General features: G+C 36.4%; 1 protein-coding gene across 1 annotated transcript in view; it reads right to left on the bottom strand.

The window, feature by feature from the left end:
* Positions 1–879: 879 nt before the first annotated feature.
* SYDE2 (synapse defective Rho GTPase homolog 2) overlaps positions 880–20,605 on the bottom strand; it is a 39,689-nt gene continuing 19,963 nt past the window's right edge. Inside the window, exons 4-7 of the mRNA XM_036256079.1 lie at positions 17,353–17,479; positions 11,143–11,324; positions 7,151–7,382; positions 880–1,355 (exon numbers count right to left, since the gene is read on the bottom strand). Of these exons, the coding sequence (XP_036111972.1) occupies positions 880–1,355; positions 7,151–7,382; positions 11,143–11,324; positions 17,353–17,479 (1,017 nt within the window). The remainder of the gene's footprint in view (positions 1,356–7,150; positions 7,383–11,142; positions 11,325–17,352; positions 17,480–20,605) is intronic.

The raw sequence follows: 20,605 nt of genomic DNA, 5'->3' as shown, positions 1-20,605 counted from the left end.
TATCATCTAAGTCACCAGTGCAGAAATCTGGGCACTTAATCCTTTCAGTTAGAGGATTTCAATTTAAAGGATGACTTCTCACTGGGGATATAGTGACTTTCTGTAAATAAAAAAAAAAAATCTATTATTTCTATTCAGATGTGTCTCTAGTATTTTGGTTCATTGTGTTTCTATGCAACTCCTCCCTTGACTTAAATGTTCTTTCCCCGAAAACAACATTTTTCAAGCTAATGCTTTTGGCCTCAAGACATACATATTTTAAAGATACATGTCATTCTGCATCTAATCCCTCTCCCCATTCTAATACCTATACATATATGCACTTATAAATATATACATATTTTCAGGATTATAAAAATATTTAATTTTTATAAGCTTAAATAATTACTATTAATACAGAATACATTAATATTTGTATAATTTTACTTTTATTTATAAAAAGGTTTTTTCATATAGCAGCATTTGCATTGCAAATGAAATGTTATCAAATGATGTTGCAGTGTACATGGATTCATACTGCAAATCTGACTGAGTTGCAATATTCCTCTAAAAGGAACTTCTGTTTCAGCTACAGAAAAGCAGTTCCTATAAAATACAAAAATCTTGAGGAGCTATAACTTATCTGGACATTGTAAGTGCATTTAAAGTTATCCCCAAAGAACTGGCAAGATTTATTAAAGTATACCCAAGAAGTCCAAGTTATCTTTACCCCAAGTAAAATTTTCTAATGAGATAAGTAAAAATTATATTAGTGAATAGTGTTTTTAATTGAATCACATTAACTTATTAGAAATTAACTGACGGCTTCAAGAATAAAAATATCACTGTGAGAAAGATTTGCAACTCTAAAACATTATGGAAAAAAACAAGTGAAAACTCTCAAACACTCATACTAAGCTTGCTTTTGTTGAGCTCACGCTCCAGATTTCCAATCAATGTATCAATACTTTCTTGCAGATCTTTGAGATTGACCTTTCGATCCACTGTAGACTCAATTGTCTGCATTGTCAAATATGTCTGAAATGTGCATTCTTTGGACAAGGGAATTGGCTGTTTAATCATTATATCAGGTCCATACATTTTGTTGCAATTCTCTCCATCTTCTGAAGGGACGTCATCATAATCCACATCATTTAAATTTTCTTTTATATTTAAAAAGTAGTTTTCTCCACAGCTGCTCCAGTCTCCTGCATAACGATTGCTAAGTGGACTGTCTAACTTGGTTTGCCTTGGCCTAAGTACTTTTGATGAATCAGTACCACTCAAATTTAACATGTAAGGTCGTTCCTTCTTCTTCCTCAAGTAATTCAGAGAAGACTTCTGCTCTGTTGATTCTTCGACAGTTAAACGTTGCACTAGAAACAAACAACAAATTTGCTTTGGTGACAGTAATCCAACTGGCCTTTAAAAAACAGAGCTAAAGACAAGCCACTTAATAACTACAAACATGCATTAAAACAAAAACATGCACACTATCAAAGAAAGCATTCCATAATTATGTTTTCTATCACCAAACATAAGATTAAGGACAAAGCTAGTAGAATGTACAGTGGTGCTAATTCATGCCATATCATAACATCCCCAAACAAATCAAATTTCCAATGTTGATTAACTTCTGTTAATTATTATGTAGCCATAATTCAAACAGTAGCTAAGCCGGTAACTTCTTCTAAATTAAAAGCTACAGCAAAAAGCAGGCAAGGCATGTTGATGTACAAACAAAACAAAAAGTTCCTTCATTTGCAAACATCTAAATGAGGCAAAGGCATCTAAAGTGCTCAGTGTAAAAGTTCTGACCTTTGTATTTTTTTTGCAATTCTATTAGCAGCGGTGTCATAATTTACTTTACCAAGCAGCCCAAATTTCACTTTGATAAAATGCACGAATACTAGATTTGACCACTTGTTACCTGAGTTTGATTATACAGCATTAGCTACTAACAGTCTTCATTTATTGCCTGAAAATAGTACAGATATTTTATTTTCCCATTCTGGTTAGGTATCTAACAATCTCAAATAACATTGTTCCTATTAAAAGTAATTTCTTCTAAGGGTATGCATTATGCTGGCCATACAGATTACCAGAGACGCACATTATATCATAACAAATCAAGGTTTCACCATTTACTCTTGTTTATAGTGAACAAAACATTTGTCTAAGGCTCTTCTATATGTAAAACAATTCAAATATTGAAGCATAGCTATTAAAACCTGACCATAAAACCTCTCATTCTGCTTTATTCTCGGTTAATAAGTACCTCTCCATTTATACTTCCCTTCTCTAAGGTAAAAAGAACATTATATTATCAGTGATAATGCAGCAACTTTACACTCTCCAACATATACTGAATGCTCCTATTGTACAAAATAAAATAATTGAAAAATAATATAAACATGTATATGGCTCTAGTTGTTCAGACTTAGTGATATTTTAGCATTTTTCAGAGATCACATAAGTTTTTTACTTAGATTTTATTAAAATACTTGATAACTGTGTATAGCTTTATTTTTAACATTTCTGTTTATCTGCATTTTTATGATGGTTGATATATCCATATCAATAGCTAAAAGCTATTGATCTAAAATTTTCAAGAAACTAAAGGTCTGGTATATAAATTGATATTTAATTACAGTATTAACAAAGAATGCCCCGTACCATTAACTGATGCAATAGCAAAACAGGTATCTAAATTTTTCCACTGTTTAATTATTCACATTCCATTTTTTCCTCTAGCTTCTTATCTCCACTAAGTCTCCTTGCTTTTCTCTCTTCATTTCCTGTGCTGCTTCTGTTCTTACTGCTTAAGTGTTGTGCTGTTGTTTTCACCAACCCATTACAGTATTCTGCTAACCTTGAGGTCATCTGATTAGTGACTCAACCAAAGTAAAACATTTTTGACTGAGCTTGTGTTACTGTGCCCGCATTTTCTGACACCCACCTGCAAAACCCAGATTTATTGTACTAAATTGTCTAACTGAATCCCTATTCAAATATTAGTTTTGTATTTTTTCTTGGAAAATATTTAAGAAACTGATTATAATGTATGTATATACTTTAGACTAAAAATTCAATTTCTGAAAAATCAACCTCATTGGCTCTTTAAAATACTGATGGTGGAATGGTTGCCTATTACTTATGTAGAGAAAATGGCTAATTTTAACCACCCCCTAGAAGTTCTAGTTTTCCCAGCACTGCTGACTACCCATCTTCAACAGAATAAAATAAAAAATGCAATCTAGCCCTGGCTGCTTTGGCTCAGGGGTTAGAGCGTCAGCCTGCAGACCAAAAAGTCACAGGTTTGATTCTGGTCAAGAGCATGTACCTTGGTTGTGGTTCGGTCCCCTGCCTGGTTGAGGTCGTGCAGGAGGCAACCAATCGATGTATCTCTGTCACATAGATCTCTCTCTCTCTCTCTCTCTCTCTCTCTCTCTCTCTCTCTTTCTATCTAAAAATAAATGGAAAAATATCCTTGGGTGAGGATTAAAAAAAAAAAAGGCAGTCTATATGGTGCTGGAAAAGTTCCAAAATTTAATAAGTACTAAGAAACTAATTTTCTTACCTTGTTTTCTACCAATAGGTTTATATATTTTTTTAAAAATATATTATTTTATTGCCTGGCTGGTGTGGCTCAGTGGTTGAGCATAGATCCATGTACCAAGAGGTCACTGGTTTGATTCCTAGTCAAGGCACATGCCCAGGTTGTGGGCCCGATCCCCAATGAGAAACATGCAGCAGGCAGCCAATCGATGTTCTCTCTCATTGATGTTTCTCTCTCTCTCTCCCTTCCTCTCTCTCTAAAATCAATAAAGAAAAAAAAATTAATATATTTCTTATTGATTTTTTTAGAGAGAAAGGAAGGGAGAGATAGAAACATGGATGTGAGAGAGAAGAAACAGCTGCCTCCTGCACCCCCCCCCCCACTGGGATCGAGCCCCAAACCCGGCATGTGCCCTGACCGGAAATCGAACCAGGACCTTTCAGTCCATGGGATGATGCTCAATCCACTGAGACACACTGGCTTCGTGAGGTTTATATCTTGAATCACTACTTCATTAGCCTTTTATCTACAGTATAATTGCCTAATTTAACATACTATACATTGTCCACTTAGTGCCAAGTATTCTGCTAGGACTTGGGAATATAAGTCCCTGACCTCATGAAGCTTTGTCTAGTGAGAAAAATGAAATAAAAATGATTAGAAAAAATTAATAGCTTTTCCCAAACAAACCTACCCCAAATCTACTCATGAAAGAAAATGTGATATAGCAAACAGCTGGTCGAGTTACACTAAAGCTGTTTTCTCATCTGTAAAGTAAAAGGCTGGCCTTTCAGTAATGTTAAATAGTCCTCTTAAAACAGCAAACTAGCCCGGCCGGTGTGGCTCAGTGGACTGAGTGTTGTCCCATGGACTTTGAGATCAGGTTTGATTCCCCGTCAGGGCACATGTCTGGGCTGCAGGCTCGATCCCCAGTAGGGGGCGTGTAGGAGGCACCAATTGATGTTTCTCTCTCACATGGATGTTGTTTCTCTCTCTCATCCTCTCATAAACAATCAATAAAAACATATATTTTTTTTAAAAGCAAACCTATTTTTAAAAAGCAACAATTTTGTAAAAACTTACTACATTAAAAAATAAGAAGATGAAAAGAAGACTGTTTTGGTCAAAAGGGAAGTGGATTTCCATTTTGTTCCCAACGTTACCAATCTGGACCCAAGGCTGCTTCCAAAGAACCTTAGGGCTTTGGCAGAAGAAAATCTGAAAAACCACCGGCAGGATGATTTCACCTTCCAATGCCAATAGGTTAGGGTTCTAACTGATTACTTAGAAGACAAGATTTATCAAATGGAAAGATCAAAGCAAGTTATAATCTTGCCCAAAACAAAAAAATAGAAACACAAAACAAAAGGCTAAGAATGCAAAAAGAAAGGGTGGAACCAACTCTTTTTACCTCTGGAGTAGGGGAAATTCCAAATAGAAAAGTAAGTAGGATATACATAGCAAAGAGAGGCAAAACCTTCTGCTGAATTACGAGATGGGCATTCACCAAGGTCATATGCTATGGCTCAGTCTCTATGTCACCATCAATATTCTCAGGCTCAGTGACTGCCTTACATACACTTGATTTCAGCCTTTTCTTGAATCCAAAAGCAAAAGATTCAGAAGCCAAAACTAACTACTGTTTCCTCTCACCTTCCTGCCCTGTTCTGTCCTCTGTCTACGGTAGTATAACTAAAGAAAATAAAAGATTATAGAAAAGGGGGCAGTTATTGTTAATTCCAACAACACAAGTCTTTGGAATAAGGTATTAATACACTAGGAGTCCATTATTTAAGGCTATCATAGAAATATAGTGAATCTGAAATCTAAACTGGCCTTTTCTATAACAAAGAATATAATTTAATTTTTGCTTCTATACCCAAAACTAAGGTGGCCATTACAAAATAATGAAATGACATTAACTTCTAGTACAGAACTAATGATAAATGACTCAGGTACTGATAGTAAACTTAATGATATCTCCAGGCAAACAAGTTTTCATGTGTGATTAGAATGATAAGACAGCTCCTCTCCTAATTCCTGATGTTTATTAGAAGTAAAGCAGTTTTAGGAGAAGCTGGAAACCCATATTTAAAACTTTAACTTGAATGATTCCTTATACTGGACACCAAATGCAGAAATCAGTCCAATTATACAGAGAATCTTGACTCAGGATTTAAAAATAATAATACATACGAATTCGGTTAAAATATCAATTGGAAATTATTTTTAAGTCTGTGTTTAAAAGAAAGCAAAAATTTTAACTTTCCAAATTTAAAAGTTGAAAATTTTCATTAGCTTTTAAAAGTTAGATTTATTTTATTTTTTTAATCCTCACCCGAGGATATTTTTCCATTTTTTGTACAGATAGAGTGGGAGGGAGAGAGAGGAAGAGAGAGAGAGTGAGAGAAACATCGACGTGAAGGGACACATCGAGTGGCTGCCACCCGCACGACCAACCAGGGCCGGGGACAAACTGCAACCAAAGTACGTGCCCTTAGCGGGAACTGAACCCGGGTCTCTCCGGACCGCAGGCCGACGCTCTAACTGCTGAGCCAAACCGGCCAGGGCAAAACTTAGATTTATTTTAAAAGACTAAATCAGCATGCCTTTGTTTAATCTCTCCTCACATATATCTGTAAGAGAGTAACAAAGCACATTATCTGAGGACTAACTTTATACTCCATTTTCTTAGCTACTTGAGCTCAATCTTCACAACAACCCTGAGTTAGACACTCTTCACAGAGAAGCAAACAAGCTCAGGGAAGCTGAAGTATTTGCCTGAGCCCACACCATAGATGAGTGCCACAATCCAAATCTGAATCCAAGCCTGGCTCCAGGGTCAAACACCACGTGTTCCACTAGGCATCTAAGTACCGTGCAGTTTTGGGGAGGAGAGCAGGGGTTACTTTAGGATAAGAAAAGCTGGGAACATAAATACAGGATCCTTTATGAAACATCTAATTAAACACATGTTTCTTTTAGCGCTGAAACTACATAAGAGATATATGAGGAAAATAACTGTCAGCCTTTTGTTACTGACTGCTACAAGGGATGGAAAAGAAAGCTATAAAGATCAGAGTAACTGTCAGTTCAAGCCTGGATAATTTGAAGGATGACCACAAATACATAAAGACGTCGGGAAGAACTGATTTAAAGAGAAAAGTAAACTCTCCTCCATATCAGTTGAACTAAAAATGAGAAAATAATTAACATTTATTGAGTACCTATTATGTGCCCAAAATTACACATATAATTTTTTACTTAATCCTCTTATAAATTCTACAAACACACTAAATCCACATGACAAATGGTGATACTGAGGCTCTAAAAATGTTAAGGAACTTGCTCAAGGTCAAAAAGCTAGTAAGATTCCAATCCAGGTCTGACCAAATCCAAAATGTGTACATTGATCTATATGTCTATAATATCATCAACAAAAGCAGAAATTTGAAAAGGAGAAATCTAAAGGGCAGGTATCAATTTATAACTATTTCCAAAAGCAAAATCCAGAAAAAGATTTTCTTCAATCACATATGGGCATATTTAATGATTAGCTAATTCAAACACCCTATCATTAAAAGAGAAAAATATTTCCATAGAATCATTTACCTGGCCAGAGCTGAAGTAAGTAATGAAGAACTTCGATATGTTTTTTAAAATCCAAAGCACTTGCAAGTTCTTCTGAATCAGTAAAGACTCTGTTGTTATGGTTGGAAGTCTCTTGCCTCTGACTTAATAATACTGGTCCAAAGCACACAGCCAAATTCTGGCAGGTCATCTTATTTACTTCATGGTAAGAAGCCACCAATTTCAAATGATCCAACAACATCTTTAGGGTTGCCTAAATTTAATTAATATAATTATACAAGGGAAAATTCAAGGGCACAATGTATAGCAGCAAATATAGATAGGCATCCTGTTACTTTTAAACGGTTATTTCATGAACAAGCAAGATAAATAAAAACTCATAAACACAGAATGGTAGCTACCAGAGGGAAAAGGGTTAGGGGAAAGCAGTAAGGAGAAATTGGGGTCAAATATACAGCAACAGAAGGAGATACGACTTTGGGTGGTAAACACACAATGCGATATACAAATGATGTATTATAGAATTGTACACTTGAAACCTATATATTTTTATTAACCAATGTCACCCCAATAAATTTAATTTTAAAGGTTTAAAAAATAGAAACCCCAAAAAATAAAAATAAAAGGTTATTTCAAATATTTGCTTAGAAGTTTGGAACTTGAAATATACTCTATTATAGAAATGTCACACCGAACTCTTAGGTTCCAACAACATTATTTGATCCATTAGGCAGTTAAAATATATACTCTTTTTTTTTTTAATCCTCATCCGAGGACATTTTTCCATTTTTTGTACAGAGTGGGAGGGAGAGAGAGGAAGAGAGAGAGAGGGAAACATCGATGTAAAAGGGACACATCGAGTGGCTGCCATCCGCACGACCAACCAGGGCCGGGGACAAACTGCAACCGAGGTACATGCCCTTAGCGGGAACCGAACCCGGGCCTCTCCGGACCGCAGGCGGACGCTCTAACCGCTGAGCCAAACGGGCCAGGGCAAAATATATACTCTTTATAAAATTGTTCGTGACTGAATTCTACATTTCAGCTGGAATCCCTAGACAAACATACCATCAACATTTTTCTCTCTTCTCTCCTCTAAAATGACAAGAGCAGAAAGGCTGTGATAGAAAGCAGATTAGGGTAAAGTGTTCATTTTTAAGTAGGGATAAATCCTGAAGTCAAAAGTAGGGTACTACCATCCTTAAATCTAGAAAGCTAAACATTTCAGAACAGGGCCAGGTTCTATTGTGATCTAGATAAGGAAAAAGACCAATGTACTTCTTAACTAATCAATAGTTTAAGTAGACAATCCATAGAAAAGGGAAGAGTAGTATAGTAAGAAATTAAAGCAAATTTATTGAAAAAAAAAACAAAAAACCGTTTATTAATCCTGGAAGAAACTAATCGAGTAAGGGGAATTTGCTCAAGAAGTGGAATGGTTATTTAGGTTTAAGCAATTATGAAAAGGAATGGTATTTTCTTGAAGTAGTGGCATACACTCCATCATTTAACAAATAAGATGAGTGTATAACTTCTTCATAATTGTACAGAAGAAATGAATTACAACTAAAACTGTAATTTAAAAAAACTATAAGAAAAAAACAAAATGATATATTATTTCTGGAGCTAGACATGACACTTGGATTTGGTCATTAGAAGGTCATTAGTAACCTTGGCAAGAACAAGTGCAGAGAGATAAGGCAGGAAGCTAGATTACTATGTATTGAGTAATAAATGAGGGGCGAAGAAGGGAGGACAGCTGGAATAAACATTCTTTCAGAGTTTGGCTGTGAAGGGAAGCAATTAGGAGACAATGAAAGTAGAGAAGACTATAAATTGATATTCTAAAATTAAAATCTGTCACACACACACACACACACACACACCTACAAAAAATATTAGGTTCGCCCAGCTGATGTGGCTCAGTGGATTGAGCATTGTCCCATGGACTGGGAGGTCCTGGTTCGATTCCTGGTCAGGGCACATGCCCAGGTTGCAGGCTCCATCCCTAGTAGGGGACATGTGGGAGGCAGCCAATAAATGTTTCTCTCTCTAAAAAATAAATAAAAAACATTTAAATATATATATATATGTTAGGTTTAATCTCAACAGAAATAAAAAAAAAAAATGCAACTTAAAGTAAAAAATACATTTTGTCTACTAAGCCAAAAAAAAGCAACTGTTTTGTTCCTTTTGAAAAATTTATATAAAAAAGAAACATAATATAAAAACACGTATTAAGGAGCCTTAAAATGTTCACATCATTTAAATCAGCAATTCCACTCTCATATAAGTAATTCTAGCTGAAATGAAATCTGTGAACAAGTATATACAAATAGGTTCAAATCCTAAATATTATACAAAAGAGAATAATGATATATTATATCAAACCCACTCAATGGAATGTAACGCAGTCTTTTTAGAAAGGATGTTTATAGCATGAGCTTCAGGGCCAGAAAGACCTAAATTCATGTGACAGACTTACAACACTCTCAAAGACTATCTAGCCTTGGGCAAGTGATTTAAATTCCCTGACACTTACAGTTATACTCCATATTGGTGAGGGGATATTTCTACCCCTTCACCCCACCCTTCTGCATCTGCTCATCTTTATAGCTGTTCCCCTCCCGTCACCAAAGGGAGTAGAAACTGCTACATGGACAGAGCACAGGTAATTCAGAGCACAGGGCATTCAGAAGACTGCAATAAACCAGTAAATGAAGCTACTGGGCTTAACATTTCTACCCACTAACTTCACCATTCTGCCCTCACTTAGCAAATATAGGCAAAGTCGACCTCATCTGGACAAGCCAACCACATGTTTTTCCCTTATTTTTTCCTTTTGTTCTAGGAAAGAATAGCTAAAGTTAGGTTAAGACTGGTTCTGCACACCCAGCCATCCTTCTACCTCTCCTTCAGGTACACTTGAAGATACTGGTCCCAAGATTCAGATTGTGGGGACGGGCTAATGGGAAAAGGCAAGGAGGAAGGAAACGGCGGTGAGGGTTGCTTAAGACTTGAGGCTAAGCCACATACACCAAAACAGTTATCATATTTTTAAAATACTAAAAGGAAATAAACCAAACTGTAAATTATAGTTGCCTTTGGGTTTTGATCATTGTAATTTTCCAGTCTTCTTTTCTATATATTCCCAATTATTCTCTAATAAACACATATTATTTCAATAATAAGATAATACTATTTATTTATTTATTTATTTATTTATTTATTTAAGTATTTATTTAAATCCTCACCCAAGGACATGTTTGCATTTATCTTCAGATAGAGCAGGAGGGAGAGAAAGAGAAACATCGATGTAACAGAGACACATCAAGTGGTTGGCACCCACACGACCCCAACCAGGGCCTGGGACAAACTGCAACCGAGGTACGTATGTGCCTTTAGCAGGAACCGAACCTGGGTCTGGTCTGCGAGCCAACGCTCTATAACTGCTGAGCCAAACTGGCCAGGGATAAGATAACACTCTTTAAAAACTTATAAGAGTATTTACGCCTAGACTAAACTCATATACGAAAAAGATAAAACTTTGTTCTAAATTTATTCTGTTTAAGAAGCAGTTTCTAGCCCTGGTCGGTTTGGCTCAGCAGTTAGAGCATTGGCCCATGGACCAGAGAGATCCGGGTTCGGTTCCCGCTAAGGGCATGTACCTAGGTTACAGTTTGTCCCCAGTCCCTATTGGGGTCGTGTGGGTGACAACCACTCAATGTGTCTCTCTCATATAATGTTTCTCTCTCTCTCTTCCTCCCTCTCTCCCTTCCACTCTATCTGAAGATAAATGCCAAAATGTCCTCAGGTGAGGATAAAAAAACAAAACAAAAAGAAGCTATTTCTAGATTTACACTGTTTAAGAAGCCGGTAGTAAAGGCAGAGCTAGCTAAAACTCATGAGCACCACAAATGTCGAAAAAGCTAAAAAAATGATTTGTAGCTCTGGAGCTAAGGACAGAATTCATTGGCAGGCTTTCAGGAACAATGTGCAGCAGTGATACTTACCTTCTCAACATCAGGCAGGCAGTCCAGCAGGTCCACGGTGTACTTCGAGTCATCTGGATCGTTCTCACAGCCGTTTGATGACATTTTCAGGGGATTTTTTGCCATTGCACCTAATACAGCCTCATAAAGTTGCTTTGTTATCAGTGGAGAAGGAAGTTCTCTTAAATAATCCTTAAGAACACCTTTAGAAAACAAACCAGAAACAAGAAGCCATTGGTCTTCAAAGTGAAATAAAAAATTGTGGTGGCTTCAAGTATCATTACAGCCAACTTTAAATATTCTGAAAATAATAAAAGCAATAATTTTTAAAAAGTATTAAAACAAAACATTAGCATTTCTTATTAATTGCCTCATTAACTGACTTTCTGTTTTGAAAGCATGCTAAAAATGCACATGTATAATTTCCAGTTATCATACATATTAGGTTTGTTGCTCTAAAATAAGTCATTTTTTTAAAAGACGTTTACTGATTTTAGAGAGGAAGGGAGAAAGAGAAAGATGATCAATTGCCTCCTGAACACACTCCGACCAGGATTGAACCTGTGACCCTTCAGTGCACGGGACATTCCAACCAACTGAGCTACACCATGGACAAAAATAAGCCATTTTTGATACATATACCCTATTGATTCTGCCCCCTCATAACAAGCTCCTATAAGTGCATGTAAAAGTGAAGAAAGCAAGGCATATTAATATTGTAAATTATTCCAATTATATAAATTTCGAAGTTCTAGACTTTTATTTGCTAGTGAAAGAGTACCAATGGTCCAACACCCTTGCAAATAACTGAGCTATATAAACATATTTTCTCTTTTTAATACAGGACATATGTCTTAAATATAAGTATTGGATGGTTGGATTATCTCTAACACTACACTCTGGGGGGTATGGGGGGAGGATCATTCCCAAAAGAGAACCAATGAAACCAAAAGCCAAGAACAAAAAACATCAGACTTGTCACTGTAACAGGAAAGAGTCCATTTCAAACACTTCACTAGTGGTTATGAACTAAGATATCACCTGTAGTAGAGGAACAGGAAAGGGTAATTAATGGTTGTTACATATAAGCAATGTAGGTAAGATACTAAAGACTAGAATGTGACCACAAAGAAAAATAGGAGAAATTTCTGACACCAAAACCCTAAATACAGACAATATTGACTCAGAACATGCTGAGTTTAGAACTTAGTTTGAAAGCCTTGACCAGTTTGATTGGCCTGCCAACCAAAGAGTCGTTGGTTCAATTTCCAGTCAAGAGAATGTACATAATTTGCAAGTTCAATCCCTGGCCCTGGTCGCATCTTACGGGAGGCAACCAATCGATGTGTTTCTCTCACATTGATGTTTCTCTCTTTCTTACTCTCTCTTTCTCTCTCCCCCCACCCCCTGCTTTCTCGCTCTCTAAAAATAAAAAATAAAAATAGGCAACCTGCTCCAAAAATCTGCCTTTGAGAGGTGATAACCACAAAGGAGCAGAAAGGGCAAAGTAGAATTTTTTTTTTTTAAAGAAGGGAGAGACTTCAACATTTAAATGCCAATGTAGCCCAGCTGGTGTGACTTAGCGGTTGAGGGTCGACCCATGCACCAAGAGGTTGCCGGTTCGATTCCCAGTCAGGGCACATGCCCAGGTTGTGGGCCCGATCCCCAATGGGGGGCATGCAGGAGGCGGCCAATCGATGTTCTCTCTCACTGATGTCTCTATCTCTCTCCCTCTCCCTTCCTCTCTCTCTAAAATCAACAAATAAAAATTTTAAATAAATGCTAATGTAAAGAAGACATTAAAATAGTAATAAAGGTCCAGGAGAGAGGAATATAATCAATTGAGCAAAGCTCCCAAAGAGGATGGAAGAGACTCCTGAGAACACATGAAAGAATTAAGATTAGTCCAAAATGTGAGGAAGATCATTTCTATACTGTTACAGAAAGGATAGTGGAAAAGTGAAAAAGAATGTACACCAAAGAAGGCAGGATGGCAGGTTAAGTCACAAGAAGTAGAGGAAGTTCCGATCTGTTGGATTCTATTTTCTCTGTGAAGTTAGGAGGCAAGGTCATCACTAAGAGTGACATGGGTAAAATGAGATTCAAGGACAGTGAGAAGACTTTGGAGAATGAGAGAGAAAGAGAGAAGAATGAGAATTAGAAAAACATAATTATTAGCTATTTTATTTTTATTTTTAGCCTCTTTCATCTATTGTGTTCACTTCCATCCTCCCTCTACTCCCCCACCCCCCACCACTAGAATGTAGCCTCCTTGAGAACAGGACTCTTCTCTGTCTTTTTAACCCATGTTCCCAGAACATAGACCACTCTGGTGGTGCATGATCAACTCTCAATTAACCAAATCAACAGTCTCAGTTTCTTTCTTAAGAAACTATAAAAAGAAGAGTATATTATATTCAAAGTAAGCAGAAGAAAGAAAAATACAGAGATCAGAGTAGAAATTAATGAAATAGATATAGAAAACAATACAGAAAATCAACAAAACCAAAAGTTTTTTTCTTTGAAAAGATCAACAAAAATGGCAAACCTTCCACTGGAATGACCAAGAAAAAAAAAAGATAAAAGACTCAACAAAATCAGGAACAAAAGAAGGGGCATCATTACCAACCTCACAGAAATAAAAAGAATTGTAAGTTAATACTATGAATAGCTGTATGATAATAAATCAGATGATTCAGATGAATCATCAGAATTTCTAGAGATATAAATTAGAAAGTTACTCAAGAAATAGAAAAACTGCCCAGTTGGTGTGGCTCAGAAGTTGAGCATTGACCCATGCACCAAGAGGTCACCAGTTTGATTCCCGGTCAGGGCACATGCCCAGGTTGTGGGCCTGATCCCTAGTGGGGGGCATGCAGGAGGCGGCCAATCGATCTACTCTCTCATCAATGTTTCTCTCTCTCTCTCTCCCTCTCCCTGCCTCTCTCTCTAAAAGCAATAAAGAAAAAAAAAATTTTTTTTTAAAGATCAGAAGACATACTGTTAACATGGCAATACCCCAAATATGGACTATATTCCATGCAAAATCTATCAAAATTCCAAGTAGCTTTTGACAGAAATTTACAAGCTGATTCTAAAATTCATATGGAAATGCAAGAGACCCAAATAGCCAAACAAATCTTTAAGAAGAAGATCAGAAGACTAATAGTTCATACTTTCAGAATTTACTACAGAGCTTCAGTAATCAAAATAGTGTGATAATGGCATAAGGACAGGCATATAGATCAGTGAAATAGAATTTAGAGTCCATAAATAAACCCTCACATTTATGATCAATTGATTCTTAACAAGGTTCAAAAACAATTCAATGGGGCAAGAATGGTCTTTTAACAAATGGATTATGAATTGGTCATTTTTGTATGTTAAAATTGCTTAGGATGATGACAACACTTTTGTTGGAAATATAACAGTAGGAGAGATTATCAAAGTCTTTACTGAATAAATGGGAATGTTCAAAAGTTCTGTAGATAATGTTAAATAAGAAAGGTTAAGGCTATGTAGGAAAGTGCCATGAGCCTCAAGAGAGCCTTATTTCTCAGGAAAGCATAAGTTTCTATTCAACAGTGAAAGATAATAATTTGAAAATAGCACTGGGGAACCAAGAGAAGACTGACCAAACTTCTTTGATATAATAAAGATATATGACATATACAAAGTGCTCAACATTTCACAGCAATCAATACATGTTAGATGTACAGTGATGATAATAATAAAGCATTTTATATACAGTAAGCATGCCAATAATCGTTTACTCCCATTCCTTAACTTACACCATGTGATCTTTACCACCATCATTAGTTTTGCAGTCTAAACTGCACCTACAATGAACAGCAACAATCTGTGTTGAAGAACAACTGAGTTACAAGGAGTAAAAATAACATTTTCTGTAGCTGCCAGATAAAGAAACTACTAACCCTCTAGGAAGGCATAATTTAAAAAACATAAAAGATTCTATGTACATTCCTTTACAAAGCAAGACTTGTTAGTTCTAACAGAACTCAGTATGCCTTAGGTAGTTTGAGACTTGCCCTATAATGCAATTATATTAAATTAAAACCTAAATGATCTCCAGAAAAGATAACTTTATAACTTAATGACACATACATTTGATATATCATTATCCTTTACATAATTAATATATTAAACAATCATTAATGTAAGTGGAATTTTAAATTAATCCAAGATTCCTTATTTCACTATAATTTAACAGCAAATAAGGGAGAATTATTATTAACAAATATTAAACACTTAAAGTATGCTCAATGCACATTATGTTCAATGAAGTAAAAGTTACAGTTCTTTTTCTGTAAGTAGACAAAAGGTTTATAGAAAAAATAATCAAAATATTTAATAAAATGATACAGAGAAGAGATATTTATATATGTTGACACATAACTATTCATCAACCTAGAAATTAGCTAGATGGCCGTATCCCAAAAACTAAGTGACAGACAGGAGCATCTTAAGTTATACTGCCTTCTTAATATCTTTCAAACACTTTAGGGACATAAAACCTTAAGACAGTAAGTTTGTGATGATACTTAATGCTATGGGAACTACTTAAGGGAGAGTTGGAGGAAATTCGTGATAAAGTTTATTTAGTGCAACAGAGTAAATTTTGATCATGCACCTTAAAATGCGGGCAATTACAGGTAAATAAAGAAATGGTTCTGACCACACCTCTGAAGTGGCTCTGTAATAGACACAATGAAACCATACACCTCTCACCTTCATTCAGGCACAGAGACTAACACAGGAAAAGTCTACTCTTCCTATGGTGGGACACTGGTATCATTACACTAAAAAAGAAATAGCACTCTAATCACTAAAACCATCTCTACCTCTCAGAGGCTGGTTTGTAGTAGCTCTGTTTTATTCATTGTCAATCACGAAATTCACCCTGTTCTCTCTGCCAAGAACTCTGGCCTTAGATCTTCCAATGGTTAACTCCATATCATATAGATCTCAGCTCAAAATGCATTTCTCTGAGAGACTTTCTTCTCTGATCACTCAGTACAGGAGTCACCAAGCTGACTACCACCTCCAATACCAGTACCATGCCCATTGCACTACTTATCACTGATAAGTTCTTTATCTTACCACTCATCGGTTTGACTACTGACTTTCTTACTCCAATGAGACACTGTTCATCTTGTTCATCTGTCCCTGGTGCCTAGAAAAATGTCTGGCATATAGTAAATGTTCGATAAATATTTAGTAAGTAAACAAATTAGTTAACTTCAGATAGGGAAGGGTGAGTGATTAAGTGGATTCTGGTCATTCCTATGCACAGACTCCCCTTCTCCTTTGGGATTCTCACTTTAATTTCTACTTCACCATCACGCTAGCACTCCAGGAATGTATCGTGTTAGGTTTAAAACTCCAGTTCTTATTTGAAGAGAAAAATAAAATAATAATCTTTCAGATTTTACCCTTTAGCACTATAACACAAAGAAACCATTTTTTAAAGTTTGTTTTTTTCTCTAAACACACAGGAATAACAAACAAAAAAAAGGATTCATTACAAATTACATATACTTACCTCAAATAGTTGGTGATCACTACTCTCCTTCCTTTTCTTTCAGCTCTCCTAGCTACCTGTATGTCTCTAACATGGAAGGTGCTATTATAAAACCTGCTACATGGAAACTCTCGTCCAACTAACTTGGGAGGGAGAAAGAAGAGGGAGAAGGGGGTGGAAAAGGAAAGGAGGGGAGAGAGTGGAGGGAGCAAAGGGAAGAAAGGAAGTCAGGAAAGGAAGGAAGGAAGAAAAGAAGGAGGGAGGGAAAAAGGGTGGAAGGTGAAGGGGAAGATGGGGGGGGGGGGCCAGGTTCTAACTCTGCTGTTTCTAAATGATCCTCCTTGTCAGCTCTGGGTTTCAGTGAGAGAGCATCCCAGCCATCTTTTGCCACTGACCAGCCTGGTGTTTTCCTCTTTAGGAAGTGCTACAGGTTATACAGTTTCCTGTCTCCAAGTTTTTGCTAATAGAGTGCCCTCCTCCAACCTCTGCCTGGCTAAGTCCAGCTCACCCTTTAAAAGTTAGCTAAGGAGTCACCTCTCCCAGGAAGTTGTCCCTAATTTTCTCAGAATAAGTTAAGACTTCAGAAGAAAACCAAAATAAATTTAGGCTAAACATATAGTATTTCAATTTTCCCTCCTGCAGATGCAGTCTTTCCAAAATGAGTACATAAAATAAAATCTATGTATTACCTGTTATTACATTTATATCTGGGTACTGGTTTTCACACAGAACAACAGCTTTGCTATCCCTCTCAAAAGCCTCTCGAAGTTCTTTCTTGACTGCTGCCGAACCACATAATCGGTACAGGCCTACTACCTAGAAATGAAATCATGGCCATATTGTGGTAAATTTGATAAAGAGAAAATATAACAGCACAGTATGTATAAATCATATGAGCTTGGCAATCAAGTATGTTCTGATGGCATTTAATTAAAAATACTCCCAACACAACTTTTGAAATTTGACCATAGATCATATTGACTAGTTTAATACAAAATTCTATTCTTTCATGTAAATTCAAACAATACTTCTGTAGTGCTGGCTGTCTTAAGCAAAGATACAGTCCATTCCCTTCAGTGTTATATGCTCAAGCAGTATCTCCACGGCACGATCGTGCCCTTGCCAGCTTTGGCTCCACACTGAATTAACACAGCGAAGTTCAACAAGGGTTTTGAACTCATAAAGCCTCGCTCTATCACCTCTTCCGTGATGAATTTGGGCAAGTTATTTAATCTCTTTAAAACTCAGTTTTTATCCATGTACAAAAGTATATAGCTGAAATAAGGTTCCGATATACTCTTTGTGTAAATATCTTTTCGGGGGCGGGGGGAGATTATCAGGAAGAAATACAAGCACATCTAGGATTTAAAAAAATTTATCAGATTAACTGATTATAAAGTGATGGAGGAAATGCAATTAAAATAATGTATTAAAGGTCAAAGGAAACCTTCCGTTCAAAAGGCATGCAAGATGCAGAGATACCACCTATCCTCCCCTTAGATTACATTAAAAGGGCTTGTTTCTTAAATACTGTTAGCTCACACAGGTTCCAAAATATTAAGTCTTCAGAAGTTCACTATAAATTCACTGAGAAAAAATCAGCATGGCATCGGTAAAGACAAGGCATGCCTGATTAAGCAATTGAAGGTTTTTAAAATACATTTTATTATTTTTTTAAATTGATTTCAGAGAGAGGAAGGGAAAGGGAGAGAGACAGAAACATCAATCAGAGAAACATGAATCGACTGCCTCCTGCACGCTCCCTACTGGGGATCAAGCCTGCAACAGGGACATGCGCCCCGACTGGGAACAGAACCCAGACCTCCTAGAGCCAGACAGGCTGAGCAGCAACTGTAGTTTTTTAAAAGAATAAACCTTGATGAAAATTAAGGAAAATAAAGTGGCTGGCACCTATACTTCCACATCAAAGACTATTAAAATTCAATCACCTTGAATTGAAGAAGGTTATGGATAAAGAAATTGTTTCAAGACAGGAATGAAGTAAAAATAAACAATGGGGACCCCAAGAATTTGAAGTAGGAATCACTTTAAGATGTTATAAATGATCCAGAGGAAGGAATACACAAATGAAATTTCCAGGTTTACTTATGGCACTAACCTCTTCTAATTAAATAACTGATAGGATCACTACAGAAGGTGGTTCTTAATATAGGAAAGTGTCAACAACAGATACAGAGAAATGTTATCCAAAATGTTTGAGATGATAAGCTATTAGGTATTCATTGAAAGTTAGTAAGGCCCTGGCCAGTTTGGCTCAGCGGTTGGAGCGTGGGCCTGTGGACCAGAGTCCCGGGTTTGGTTCCCGCTAAAAGCACATAGCAAAAAATAAATTGTAGTAGAATCCATGTGACATCAAGTTTAAAAAAAAAAAAGAAAGTAAGGAACCTACAACTATTTCTAAGAAGGTAATGCAAGGTGCGGTTATATTCAAATGGAGCAACATGATGTGGGAAACCAAGTAATTTACTAGGAAGAACAATTCAAATGTCCTGCTCTTATCCACATTCATAGTGCATTCACATTGAGAACAGCACGTGCTATGCTGGTCACATCACTGCAAGAGAGACATGGAGAAGTGCAGATGGCCCAGAAAATGAGACTAAAATATTTGACAGATCGAAGGAAATGCCATCACATGAGAAGAAACTAATTTGAGTAGAGCCCTTCTTGTGTGGACACAGTAAGTGTCACATAATCCCTTAAGGATGTATCCCCTTGAACCTGAGAAGGAGATGAACCTAGAACAAATTAAAGAAAGTAATACTTTAATAGTAAGTAATGAATTAATGAAACATATTATCTCAAAAGCTGAAATTAAAACATAATTTTTAAAAGGTGAGTAAAGGGGAAAAAATCTAATACAGATATTTCAAGGAAAGGGTATTTTAGAATATATCCCTAACTTCAGAGGCTTAAAGTACATGCTTGATGCTTCTATCAGAGATAGAATCTATACTGGATAGACCATGAGTATGATTTCTATGTAATTTTTCCCATTGGAAGCAAGAGATGGGTGATAGTAACCTTCAAAGCAGTTGGAAGATGCCATAGACTATTTGTGAATGACTATCAAAACCTGACTTTCACGATGAAAAAACAAGAATAATTACTGCATAAAAAGGTAAATAACCCTGGCCGGTTTGGCTCAGCGGTTAGAGCATCGGCCCGAGGTCCAGAGAGACCAGGGTCGGTTCCTGCTAAGGGCACGTACCTCTGTTGCAGTTTGTCCCCGGCCCCGGATGGGGTCATGTGGGTAGCAACCACTCAATGTGTCTCTCTCGCATCAATGTTTCTCTCTCGCATCAATGTTTCTCTCTCTCTGTCCCTCCCACTCTATCTGAACAAAAAAATGGAAAAATGTCCTTGGGTGAGGATTAAAAAATAAATAAAGTAAGTTACAACAGTCTTATATGCCTGTTCTTTATAAAATATTTCAGAAAACAGACTATAAAAGTACAGTGCTATTTGAGTTATGTGTTTTAATACTCAATTGTAAAAGATTCTGTTTAATAATTAGCTTTGAAGTCTGCCTAATCTCTCTGACCTGTCTACATGCTGCTTCAGAGGGGAAAAAAATGAAGGGAAAACAGAGAACCTTAAAAAAAAAGTAACTGGACCACAAGTTGGATTAGAAACGAAAGGCCTCACTCCCACGTAGAGAACATGAACTTAACTTGATATATCATATATCTGAGAAGAGGTTTCAAAAGTTCAGATGTCCTACCTCTCAGCTTCAGGAAGCTACTGCATCTATTTTTGTAGATATAAGCACATAAGACCCACAGAGATTAAATGACTTGCCCAACATCACACAGCTATTATGAAGAAGAAACCAGAATCCAAGTGCCTGCATCTTAATACAAAACTCCACTCACGTATACTGTTCCTATATTTTTCATAAGTTCACGGTAGATTATTTGA

Source organism: Molossus molossus, unplaced genomic scaffold (genome assembly GCF_014108415.1).
Source record: "Molossus molossus isolate mMolMol1 unplaced genomic scaffold, mMolMol1.p scaffold_m16_p_12, whole genome shotgun sequence".
In the NCBI taxonomy this organism is placed as follows: domain Eukaryota; kingdom Metazoa; phylum Chordata; class Mammalia; order Chiroptera; family Molossidae; genus Molossus; species Molossus molossus.
Note: the sequence above shows the minus strand (reverse complement) of the source record. Positions and strands in the feature narration are given on the sequence as shown.